Source organism: Cygnus olor, chromosome Z (assembly GCF_009769625.2).
Source record: "Cygnus olor isolate bCygOlo1 chromosome Z, bCygOlo1.pri.v2, whole genome shotgun sequence".
Lineage (NCBI taxonomy): Eukaryota > Metazoa > Chordata > Aves > Anseriformes > Anatidae > Cygnus > Cygnus olor.
In genome coordinates this window covers 26,895,564-26,908,538 of record NC_049198.1, presented here as the reverse complement: position 1 = coordinate 26,908,538, position 12,975 = coordinate 26,895,564, and the positions used below count along the sequence as shown (strand labels likewise).

The 12,975-nt window shown below is 34.1% G+C and overlaps 1 protein-coding gene across 2 annotated transcripts in view; it reads left to right on the top strand.

Moving 5' to 3' along the window:
• Positions 1-12,975, top strand: part of FCHO2 (FCH and mu domain containing endocytic adaptor 2) — an 89,810-nt gene that overhangs the window by 34,565 nt on the left and 42,270 nt on the right. For both annotated transcript variants that reach the window (XM_040540890.1, XM_040540891.1), the window contains exons 9-10: positions 9,109-9,153; positions 10,935-11,007. In XM_040540890.1, the coding sequence (XP_040396824.1) occupies positions 9,109-9,153; positions 10,935-11,007 (118 nt within the window). The remainder of the gene's footprint in view (positions 1-9,108; positions 9,154-10,934; positions 11,008-12,975) is intronic.

Genomic DNA, 12,975 nt, shown 5'->3' with positions numbered 1-12,975 from the left:
GCTTTAAAAGTGCTACAAAACAAGAAAACGTATATTTCCCATGAAGATGTTTTTGTCTACCTGAAAAAACATTTTTTCTGTTAGAAAATATATATTTTTTTTTAATTCTCTTTTTCTCCTCTCTTTTGGAAAGAGGTCCTATTAAAGGTTTTAACCTCCTAAGGTTTCATGGATTTGAGTTCAGGACTTAGAAAGAAACCATTCCCCTCTTGGTTTACAGGGACATTGTGCAACGATTACAAAGAAGTGATTCTTTAAAGAAGAGGGATATTATTTAATGTACATATAATGCCTTGCATTAAAAAATCTTAGCTGAGTTGACTCTGAGAAGAACACTACTTGAATGTGTCTACGCAGTTTTTTCATCACTACATACTTGCATGTTCTGCCTGCAACAGATGAGTCATTCATCCTGCAGGCAGGCAAAACTGTGTGTTGCATACGTTTATTATTATAAACTAGGTATATGCGGTCCTGCCATTTCATTTTCCCAAGACTTTGCTACTTTCAACTAAATTTGATGGAAAAGTAGAGGTTGCAAAGATTAGGTAAAAATGAGGATACAGGTAAAGAAGGACCCAAATATGTCCTGCAATATGTCCAGTAGCTCATACTGAGAATCAGCAGGCAGCTGAGTATGTTTGTATGTTGGCCAGCTTGTGGAGAGTTTAAAACCTGCTATATCTCACATCCTGTTGTTTACCCAGCCGAAAAGAAAATATAAGATGAAGTTAAAGTGCAAAGCAAGAGAGTAGAAGAGGTTGAGAAAGAGTCTGGGAGTGGTATCAAGAAAGAGACTTGGGAGCATTGCATTCTGTGGATTCTTGTCCTAGCTGACGTTAATTTTGCCACTCACTTCATGAATTTCATGAAACTGCTGAAATTTCCTGTGTTTGTTGTCATATTCTGGTGTTGTAGGATAGTTGGATCTCAAACTTTGAACTGCTTTCAGTATGTGCTTAGTGTCTCTTGTTGAAAATTCTTGTGTTATCTGAGCAATAAAAATTATTTTATTTGTAACTGAAGATGTTTGTCATCTTAGAGAAAAAATGTACTCTCCTTTCTGCTGATAAACATCTTAATTGATGGTAATCGTTTTAAAACTATGAGGATAATGATGCTTTTCTAGTTCGTTGTTGCTGTGTAAGCCACAGGGAAATACTGCCCCTTGAGAGTAGCGTGCCTAGTGTACTCGTGGAGTTGTATACACAGTACCTGAAGTGCTTGAGATAAATGATGTTTCCTTTGATCCAGTGAATAGCATGAGGGGCTAAAAGCACCACAGCAGAATCAGGGTTAGAACAAATTGCTTGTTCAGTGGATGGAGGCAAAGTTTGCTCTCCTTTTATGTTAATCTGTTCATCTAAAAAAGAAGTCATTTGGAAGTGCTACCCATGTTGCTACTGATAAGCATGGTTGTCTATGCTTCCATTGTCACCTCTATATTTTTCCATTTTTTCAGCTAAAGAACTAACACCATACTATAGTTTTCTTTATTGTTTTTTTTTCAAAATGAATGTTGAAAAAGAGGGTTCAGTCAAGTCTCAAGCATCTCAAGAAAGCTAGATTGATATGTAAGCCTGAGTATGTAAAAAAGATTTATCAGAAATTCAGTGATTATTGTAGTGGAACAGTATAAAAATTATTTGTAGAATTAGGTTTAAGGATACAGCTTTACCACAATTTCAGTATTTTCTCTCAGTCAGGCCTATGTTCAGGTCAGTTATTGTATTTTATGTTCCCTATCCTCTTTAGTGAGGTAAAGCTGACCAAATCCATGAACTAATGTTTGAGACAGTCTGGTACTAATACAATTAAGATACACAGATACATTATTTACCTCAAAGACTGTAATGCATCTTTATAATGCATTCTTATAAATAAAGTATGTTTTAATTTTTTTTCCTTTTTTTTTGTTTTTTTTAATTCTAGGTTAGAAATCCTTTTCCATGGAAAAATAAAATTCTCCTGCTCTTTTTAGAAAATTGCTTATCTTTCTTGGACAGGCAATAAAAATGGGAAGTTGGTGTTAGAAACAATTCTGGTTTCCTGGTTTCTAAATTTGAAAGCTTGGATCAGGATCAGATGATGAAGAAAAAGATTGCTTATATGTTTGTGTACATACAAAATTGACCTTTGTGATGCAGCTTAACATCTAAACACTAAAAGCAGTCATTTGTTTTGACAGCAGAATTAATTGAGGCTAAAACAGTCGAAATTCCACTTGTATCAAGCTGTTCATTAGGAATTGCTCTCTGGCTTTAGTGCTGTCAGAAAAATAACCTGTTCTGCTATGATTAAATAGCAGAATGATGGTCGGTCCACTGAATTTGAGAGAGAGGTTGAATAAACTTTCTACTGCGGAAACAATTCAGAAGTGACACGCTGCAAGGGGGGTCAGAATGTGCATTGATATCCAGCTGAGCTGTCAACTGGCACTGGGCCAGGCACGCAAAGCTTTGCCATTTGAAGCAGCATGTGAAGCATATGCAGTTTAAAAAAATTGTCCTCCTTTCATGCATGATTTACTGTCAAAGAGAAAAACTTTTGTTTTTATCAAAAACAAGAATATTGTTTGTTACTGTATTTGTAACTACAAGTGCAGATTTACAGTTTTTTAAAAAGCTTTTGGTTGAAATAGATATGTTAATGTTTATATATGTGCGTGCAATATGTAAACTGTTCCCTTGGAGTAGAGGAAAGGCCAGAATATATATATATATATATATATATTTTTTTTTTCTTTGAGTGACTGAGGATTTCCATTTATTGACAATTAAATGTAGTTAATAAAAATACATGTCTGGGTGGGAGAACATTTCTTTCTGTCAAGTATAGCCCCCTTAAACTAAAAAGGACCAAAAGCAGGTACAAATGTAAAACAGTTGTTAGTTGATTTATTGACTTCTTGATTTGTTTATTTTTTTTAGCCTGGCAGGATTTTCCAGTTCATTGGTATACTTACTGGGGGCTCTTTTCCAGAGAATGACATAATATTGTTTGCCTTCCTGGTGATAGTAGTTGGCTTTTTTACCTGACTTGTTTATTTAAGAATTCAAACAATAAAACTTTTTTTTTTTCCCCTGTTATGCAAAGTGCAAATAATTTTGTTTGTCTGACCTTAGCAAAACCTTTATTTTTCCAGAGTCTCCCTAACTGTATACTAGAGGTAGGTTTTATAACTGGTTTTCAAGGTCGTTGACAAAGAACATAACTGTCTTGAAGACTATTGGTGTTACTTTGTACATAAATTTGCTAGCAGGCATGAGGGTTGTTATTTATAAACCCTCTTCTGTAGTTGTCTTGTGTATACTCTGAAAAAACTGTTCCCACAGACATAGGCTAAATATGTAGTAGGTACTAAATTAAAATTAACAGTGCAATTGTATCAGCATAGTTACATTTTCTTCATTCATCTTTGAATAAGATCAGTATCTCCTTATTGTTAGCCATCCACTTTGCTTTTTGGTGTCATGGAAGTCCACATACATGCCTCCCGTAACTAGAGAACTCTACCTATATTTTCTGAATAGTCTGGGAGATGCATCCTGAGCTACAGATTCAGTTACTTTATTTATGCTAGTGTCACTCACTGTAAGCTATTAGATTAATTAAAATCAAAATTGTCAGTTTCTTCAAATTGCCATTTTCTATTTTAGCAAACCAAAGCTTCCTCATTTACAAGAACCATGAACTGACCCACTCCTGATTTATTTGCTTCAGTCTCTAGTCAAATAGCAGCCCTCTACTTTCACGTGTCTGTAAAGCCATTGTCCATTTGCCTTTCCTTCCTGTCTGTATCTGTCCCTTCTGGTGGCATGCTGTGAGCTGCAGCAGCCTGCTTTGGGAAGTGTTTTAGGGTGACGCTTACTGGGAATGTGGATATACAATTAGAGGAGCTTACTAAATTTTGAGGCCCCCTTCGTTTGTAGCTGCTAAGTTCTCATTAGCATCCTGCTAGCTAGGTATGTATCCTTAAGTGACTGAAATCCCACAAGATACTCATATTTCTTTCTGTTGTAAACGCTAACCTTCGTTTACACATTAATTTTTTTCTACCCGGGGTACATACAGTATCAAATAGTTTTTTAAGTTTATGTACAAGTATTTCAGGTATTTAAATTGTTGAGTTACCATTCCATAGCTCAATGTAACAACAAGCAGACCAGACTGTGAAGAAATTATGTGGAGCCTGAAACTATCCATCCCTAAACCAAAAGAACATGAATGCAAAGACTTTTGTGAAGGGTGGTCTCAGCTATGAATTTTTACTTACTCTGATAAGTGTCTTAAAACGTATTTTTGATTTTCATAGTCCTGGTTTAGTTCTCATATTTGTTTTTATTCTTTTTATGTCTTTATTCTTTTTGTGTTCAGGTGAATGCTTGAGAATAGTCTTCCCTCTCAAGTCACATTATTTTCTTGACTTTCCATGAGAAAAAGTACAAACAAAATCTCAGTGCTTTGACTGTAGTACTGCAGATTATCGTCATTATTATTGCAGTGTGGTAACACTTTTCAGTGCTTTGGGCTACCATGTGGCTAGGACTCTAGAGATATCCATAAAAATGTCTACTTTAGGGAATGGCTTCAGTCCCTGTCATCACCAATACCTGTTAAATGTGAAATGACTGCTTTTCTTTCTTCGGATGTTGCGATGGACAAGTATATCAGTATACTTGCTTCAGAAATCTCAGAAGTTAGGTTGTGCAGCATTTGGTTCTGTAGACAAAAGTATCAGTGCCATTAAGTTAATCATGCAGGTTTTGAGCTGAAATCTTTGTTGGAGTTAACCTTTTGTCTGTGCAGCAGTAGTTGGGCACAAGTCTGTTAAGAAAACTTCTTTCCTCCTAGTGAAGAGGTAGTGCATCCACATCTCCGTGTAGCTGTTATGAAAGTGTGATAGCAATACACGAGTTTTCATGCTTTGACATGCACCTATATATTACACCTATTTGGATATCTCCTTTATTGCCAACCCATTAGGAATTTTTGAGGATTTTCAAAGGATTAAGAAATTAGGAATTAGAAAGATGGAGGTTATGGTTGTTCAGGGAAGAAAGCTTTTTGATTTAGTGTGTGGGTCTTTTTGTTCATTTGCTTGTTTTCAGTGATAGCACAGGTGCTTTTGTTATCCAGAGACACAAATACAGTGGATAATGTAGTGGAACTTCTTAAGAAAGCTTTTGAAATCCTTACTGATACTTTGCTTTCATAGCACTATGTGTGCCTAAGGAGTTTTGGTTGGCTGCATCCTGTAGTGGAAGGTGATGTGGCAACAGCACACGCTTTGAGCTGAACAACAGTATTATTACCTCTTTAGGCACAAAGCTGTCTGCCTGCAAGAAACTCTAGTTATTTTGTGGGCTACCAAATGCTCATCACAGCTGTTCTGCTTTCTAAATTGGCTCACCATACAGCACCACATAAAATATCTATTTCTGAAATGTTATTTTGGCTTAAAAATAACGCTCCTAGGGCAAAATGTGGTGCTCTTTACAGCAGGCATATAGGGAACGTAACTGTTGGGAGATCTGAAGTTACGGAACAAAACTCCAGAAAATTAAGAGCTACTACAAATTTCGCTATATTCTGCTAAAAAGTGCACAATGTATGAATTTACCCTTGCTTGCCTTTGCTACAAGTATATGATTCAATATGTCAGGAGAAGGTTACATACAAATTTTAGGAAAAAAAAAAGTCTATGGAGTTTGGAGGAAAGTGATAGAATTAATTTATTATCATTTGTGAATTTGTTAGTGACAGCCATAAGCATCTTGAATATCTGAGATTCTGAATGGTGAAGAGCCTTATAGAAGTTTGAATTAAATGGAAAAAGTTAGGATGAAAAGAAGCTTTAGAATTTTAACTGGTTCACAGATTTTTTTTAAGAGAAATCTGTTCTCATGATTTATCTTTCTTGTGGTATAGGAGCTAGCAGACACAGAGAAAGGAAAAAGCATGTGGGGAGAAGGGTTTTCTGTATTAACTGCACATTTTGAGGAAGCATGAAGTTAGATAATTGGTATCATTAAGAAGAAAGTGCATTTAGAATCTCCAAATTAACTTCATAGATCTTAGTGAAAAATGGGACCTGCTTGCTGAATTTTTTGCACTTTTATCACATTACAGTCTCTGACTATTCTTAAGTAACTAAGAATTCTTAATTCTTAATATTCTTAGGAATATTTCAGATTGTATTCTGTAGACTTCCATATGAGGAAAGAATACGGTTTTGAAAGACTGTAAGCTCGAGGTGGTGGGGATAGGCCAGCTTATGTTAATTCTAAATGAAAATACTAACCTGTTCTTCATGTCCTTGTGTGTTTCAGTACTAAGTAAGAGTGTTCATTTCTTGAAGAAAAGAGCTTATCGATCTGTAAAAAAAAAAAAAAAAAAAAAAAAAAAATCTACCTTCAAAGACAAACATTAGGCAAGTGTAGTGGACAAAATACAGAAACTTCGATGTGTTCATGTTGATCAATCTCTTCTTTTATGCTTGTGTTTGAAGTGAAAGTTAAAGATATCTGAAATAAGGATGAGTTTTACTGGAACCTTGAATATATATATATATTTTAATCATTAAAGTAGAAGAATTAAAAGTCTGGGGATCTGTGTTAGTAACTGGGAATGGTAAAGAGGAAGGATGGTATTCTGAAAAAGCTTTAGAATTGTTTTCTTCTAAAAATATGTTTAAGTCCCTGTTGTTTACAGTTTTTTCCTTCTGTTTTTGTTTTGGGGAAGAGTGCTTGTGGTTGGTTTGGCTTTTGTTTTTTTCCTGGCCAAATGGAAATATGCATAGAAGCAAGAAATAGAAGTAGTTGAATCCCTAGCAAATTGATGAAAAATAGATTGTCTGAAGTGAAATACTGAATAAGTAATGGATCTGTTCTTGAGCTTTTATGTCTTATAGTATTTTTTCTGAATTTCGTCCTCAATGTGTTTTGTACAATAGTGTTTAATTAACTAAAATAAAATGTGGGCGAAATTGTTATAGGGATGTGACAGTTCTCTGAATCAGTGTTTCTTCTTTTTTTTGCTGTTTTTTCATTTTGTGAGATACCCAGATTTGCTGACTTGTGGAGCACAGTGACTTTGTTTTACAGTGAATTTCAAGGAAAGCAAAGGAGAAATGATTGGAAGAGAAGTCTAAAATGTCCATGTATTTACAATATATAGTGGAATGAGAGAGCTGTTTGGAATTTGCATTTTATCTTGTGTGGAATAATTAGACTTGCATTTAAAGTTATTTAGCAATTGAAATTCAAAGGGTAGTTAAGACTGCCATTTGAAATTGGTCTTTTGATATTCTGCTCTCAAGAGCTTCATCTGGAGCCGAAACAACTACATTATGATAAATGAGGTATCAAGGTGTCCTAGTCCTAGATTCTCATGCTGCTGCTGCTTTTACAAACGCTTTTTTTTTTTTTTTTAACCAGCAGGGAAAATATTACAGACTTGGCCATTATTGCAATAAATATAAGTCATTACTTTGAGTATCTTTTTTTTTTTTTTAATCCAATTCACTAGATATCTGCAAGATTTCAAAGTATCTGGTAGCTTTTATCTAGTATGCCTAAAACAATTCAGTTTGTTTAACATTACCAAGGATGGAGCTACATCATCAGTTTCTCAATTATCTTTTTATCTTTTTGTTTGATGTAAGTGTAACTTTTTTTCATTTGCAATTTTGAGAAATGCCATCAAAATGTGGTGTTTATACTGAGTTGAACACAATTTTACACTTCAAGAGTTAACGTACATTTTAGGGGTTACTTTACAATATAACCATTTGAGGTAATTAACTGTGTAAATCAAATGCAAATTAATCCCAGTTGTGTAATTCACAGTACTAATTCACAGCTAAAGTATTTTTTTACTTTCATTGTGGCATCTCTAATTGCAGTACAGTGATTTGCTATGTTGTACTGCTTAAAAAAACAAACTGAAGCCTGTAGTCATCTTTCTTGTATATAAGATCTGTTTATATCAACTAGTTATTTTAAGACCAAGAGTATCACATTCATTTTGAAGTGAATGCAAGTGAGAATGATGGAAAATGCTTGCAAGCACACCTTTTATTTTATGTGAAAACACACTGAAAATTACATTACTCTTGGTTTTATGGTAGATGTTCCAAAATAATCTTAATTTCACAATAAAGATAAATAGAGTATTTACTAGCATATACGCTTTTGGGCAGAAGTGAAAATTGTTCTGTATTTAAAGTTTCCACAATCTCTTTACTTCCAGTTGCTTGTAATTGAAATTTGCAAGATCTCAGTCTCATTTGCAGCAGATGAGTAAGCCCCAAAAAAGGGGTGAGGGAAAAAAACTTGGCAATCTTACTGAATTGGGAACAGTGTGGTTTGTTTTTTTTTTCTCTCTCTATTTTATCTGTAAAGAGTGTATATATGAACTTCCTAAAATGGCTCATAGTGGGGCTAAACAAGCTCTACGCTTAGACAGATTGAAGAAATGAGAGTTAGATTTACCCTTTGCAATAATACCTGACTGCTACCTTGTGTCAACTCTAATGAGAAGTCACAATAATGAATTTATTTAGATACTATACTTAAACGGTGCTCGCACATCACTTTTTACTGTCTAGGTAATTAGCTATGAAGAAGAAACGGGAACTAAAAATACAGTCAGGAAAGGTGTGAATCTCAAAATTAGAGTTATAGCTATACTTTCTGGTTTTCAATTTTTTTTACATAGCTCATCTTTCATTAAAAGAAGATAAGTCTAAAACTTTACACTGATGCTATATTAGAGATACAGGTTTGAATGAGAAAAGGAAACAGAATAGTTTCATGTGGCTGTAAGAGCATAGGCAATTAACTTGTAATTGGGCAGTGTGCACTAGAATTTTAATTTTTCACTATGAAAAAGTGAAAATATTTAATGATTTGTTGTATATATATGATTTTACCATCTGTTTGACCATTGACAGAGCAACCATGGTTTTCCTTTACCATTTAAAGTCATATTTAGATTATCTGGTAATTTCAAGAAATGTTAATAGTGGCTAAAATATTTTAGTGTTTGGCCCTCATTTGAAGTTAAATTTAAGCTAATGTTTATCTTCATTGCCATTTCTTTAAGGCCCTATTGAATTTGAAGAATGTAATACATCCAGTGCTGTTGAAGGTAAGTTATTGTAGTGTAATTATTTACATAACAGTTCAGCGGATAGCACCTGGAACTGAGTAGTGAATTGTATTCAGCTTTTGAATTTATATAACTTGAAAGTATTTCAATCAACTAAGAAGCAGTTGTTCTTTTAAGAAACAAATTTAGAAGAAAATAAGACCTACAGTACTTTTTAAACTAATGCATGATGTCAGAGAATTTTAATGTTTCTTAAAAATGTACTTTGGCTAAGACCTTGTCTTTGCAGAGGTTTGGATTTGGTTCGCTTACAACTGTGTAACTGCATTAACAAGTGTCAAAATATGGCCCAGGCTCTTTGCATTGTTGTCATGTTAGTTGTACCAATTTTAATGCAGTGTTACGGTCACAAAACCTTTCTTTGTTGGGAATTGTTTTGCTTAGGGAATTGTTTTAAGTGGTTAAGAACTTTTATTTGCATACACTGTGTATTTACTTTAGGGACAGAGGAGTCAACAGTATAGCTGTAGTGTCCAGCAACTTTTAAATTGCCAAGATTGCATCAGAAACTTAAATCTTTTTTTGACTAAAACAAAGGGGATCAATATTCAGAAACTACTCACATACTCTATTTGTTACTGGATTGGACTGGATAAAGCACATAAAGGAAATAAATCTCACGATAGCATTTTAAAATAATTTTGGAGCAATTTGTGTACTTATGAAAACATAAGATGCAGCTGAGTTTACAGGTACCAGATTTGACAAGTTTAAATTATTTCACCCTGAAAATTTCTCATAGCAGAGAGGTTCCTTATGTGCTGTGTGATGTATTTCCGTAAAGGGTAATATAATGAAATTTTAATGATGCACTTGAACTATAGGTTGCAAAATTGGGGAAACCAAATTGTTTCCACCATTCTGCTCAAAAGCTTGCTGTAGATAGTATATAATATGAAAAAAAAACACCCTGTAGACTAGTTGGATCAAATGCATGCACTTAGTTGTACTTAATCATTTTGCTTAAAGATTGACAGTCTACTCAGCTACAGCAAAAATGGGGAGAGAAGTAGAAATGACAGGCCGATGAAATATTCAGAAGTATTTATTTTATTACATTAAATAGGAATGAAAGAAAACTTTTTTTTTCCTGTAGTATACCCATATGTATCTAGCGTTAAAAACGGGGAAGACATGATTCCAGACTCAATGGGAACCAGCCTTAGTGCTAGCTACAGCACTAAGGAATCGTGAGCTGAGCCTCAGCTGGAAAACTTAAGAGACATTCTCTTTTTTACAAAGATCCTAGGTTTGGGGAGAGGTGGAGGCTTGCAGCTACTAGGAACGTTCAGGAAAATAAGAACAGGGTGCTGAACTGCAGTAGCTGATAGGGACAGTTTGAGTTTCCGATCCAAGTTCGTTGGCTATTCAAGATTAGCAGGAGAAATGGCTTCTCTTGAGTTTCCATGAGCTGGGTCCCTTTCCTGAGAACTAGCAGTGCATCCATTTATAAAAGAAGTGGCAGTCTAGCATACTGAATGTTGAGAATAGCAAGTACAATGCAAATCAGTTTTATAATGACTTAAATTATTAATGTGTTGCTTTTTGATTGGTGTGTTACTTAACAATATACTGGAATGTATTGCAGATAGCTTGTGTTCCCTTAGTTTCTCTCCATACTACTTCCACTGCTAGATTTTTCTGTCACTCGTTGTAGCAGCATTTAAAAGGTATTGACATTGATATGCACAAGTGTTTGACACAGATAGATATATACTCATCTCTTTGATCTTTAAATAAGAAAAGGTTTTGTTCCATAGGGATAAAACCACGGAAGAGGAAGCCTTTTGGTTTATCAGGAATAATGAAAAAAGAAAAAGATACTGAATCTGTGTAAGTATGTTCCCAAATTGAAGCTTTGTCTTGTATGAAAACTTGTAAAGGTATGGAGATAAACATGAGCTGATGTTTAACAACTGGTTTTATAGCAAATTTAGAAGAATGCTAACTATATGAAAACATCACAGCTATTTAAGAATTTTGTAACAGAGGGTTTTAAAGGAAATAATGTATTCTTATTAGTCTACTCATGTTTCATTCTTTTCTTTGCAGAGGTAAGTAGTTCTCCCTATTTCTACATTTGAACATTGTAGATAATGTGATTTTCACATGAACTCCTAATGAAATAATAGCTGTAGATGTGGAAAAAGTACTGTATGTCTGTTTGCAGATTTGATGCTTCTGTTATTCTTCTGTTAGAAAAGCTTTTGTGTATGGTACAGAATGTTTTTCCAGTAAATGATGTGCACACTCACGTCAGAAAGATCATCATTTTAACTCATGATTGATATCCCAGCTATACCCTCTGCTATATTCACTCTATCTCCCAGGAGTTAAGACTATCCAGAAAGTGAGTCTAAATAAAAGTTCTTGCATGGATTGGTAGCGTTCCATGTATTAGTAATTATGGTTACTGTATTACAGTGTATTTGGTTCTAAATTTCTAGAAGCATTTTCTCAATAGAAATATTTTATTCAACAGAAAATAGCTTGCAATTTAACAAAAATGTAACAATATAGAAATATTTTCAAAGTGGCAACGTCTGTATACGTTCTTTTTTAATACAGTTCTGAAAAATTCATAACCTAAGAACTGCAGATGTTGATTATTTACACATACAAAAAGTGCCTTATAGCTATTTTTCTTTTGGTGTTTGGTTTAAATAGTGATACACTTCTAAACCATCCTTTTTCTTCATGCTGTCAAGAAAGATGCACTGGGGCTCCAAGGTGTTATTTGCTTTAAGTCATTCTTCTGTATTTCTGTTCTTTCTGTGATTTAATCTTTCCTCACCCTCTCTTGCGTACTTAATTATGTTTAAGTAAATGATGAGAAAAATGTATGCAGTATGATTTTGGTCAGCAGTAACCAAAAAATAAAGTTACAATTTTTTTTCTGATGATTTAGTTTACAATATTTAAATTAGTGTGTTATGAATGATGATATTAGAGCTTTAAAGAGTTTTTGTGTACGTTTTAGATATAATTAATTCTCTCTAGAAAGTTGTTTACTACACTTCTTTTGTGATGCAAAACTCACAGTGTAAAACAGCACTATGTACATTTGCTTTTTTTCCTTGCATTTACTGCATTGCAAAGTAGTGATTTTGCATATTGAGTTTTGAATACTGTTACACGATTGAGTTCTATAGCTGTCAGCTTTTCTGTCCAACAAAAAAATATTTTGCCGCTACATGGGTTGTTACACAAGCTGATCTCTTGTATTTTTTACTAGCTTGCAAGCCAAGCATCTTCTTCCATCCATTCTTTGGCAGATGATGAATGAAATTTAACATGGCCCCAGCAAAGACTGAAGGTTCTTAATGTTATTTTTCTGGAGCCAGTAAAAGGCCAGGAAGCTCCAAAATGATTCATTGCGGGTATATCACTTAATGTATCCTTGCTCGGTGGTCATGTTTTTCCTTGACCCATCACAGAAAGAAATTTTCTTTGGTACTGAGGGTTGAAAATTGGCTTGTGTGTGCTTATCCATTGGGTTTCAATACTTTCGTGAAAGCTGACATTTTCCAAAGACATTATATTTAAAATTGAAAGATAATCTGAGTGTTTCTTCCAGGGAGAAATTTTGTTTTTCATTACGTGGTGATGTCGTCAGATAACAAAAATGAATGCAGCCACTCTGAAATGTGAAAATAAGTTGATTTATTTACAACAATTTGAACCGAAACTTGATTTATATTATGCTTTTTGTTTCTATATTTGCACACAACACAAAAAAGAATAGATGTGGAGGTCAAAAAGAAAGAAATATAACTGCATGATACTGATTTACTATATAAC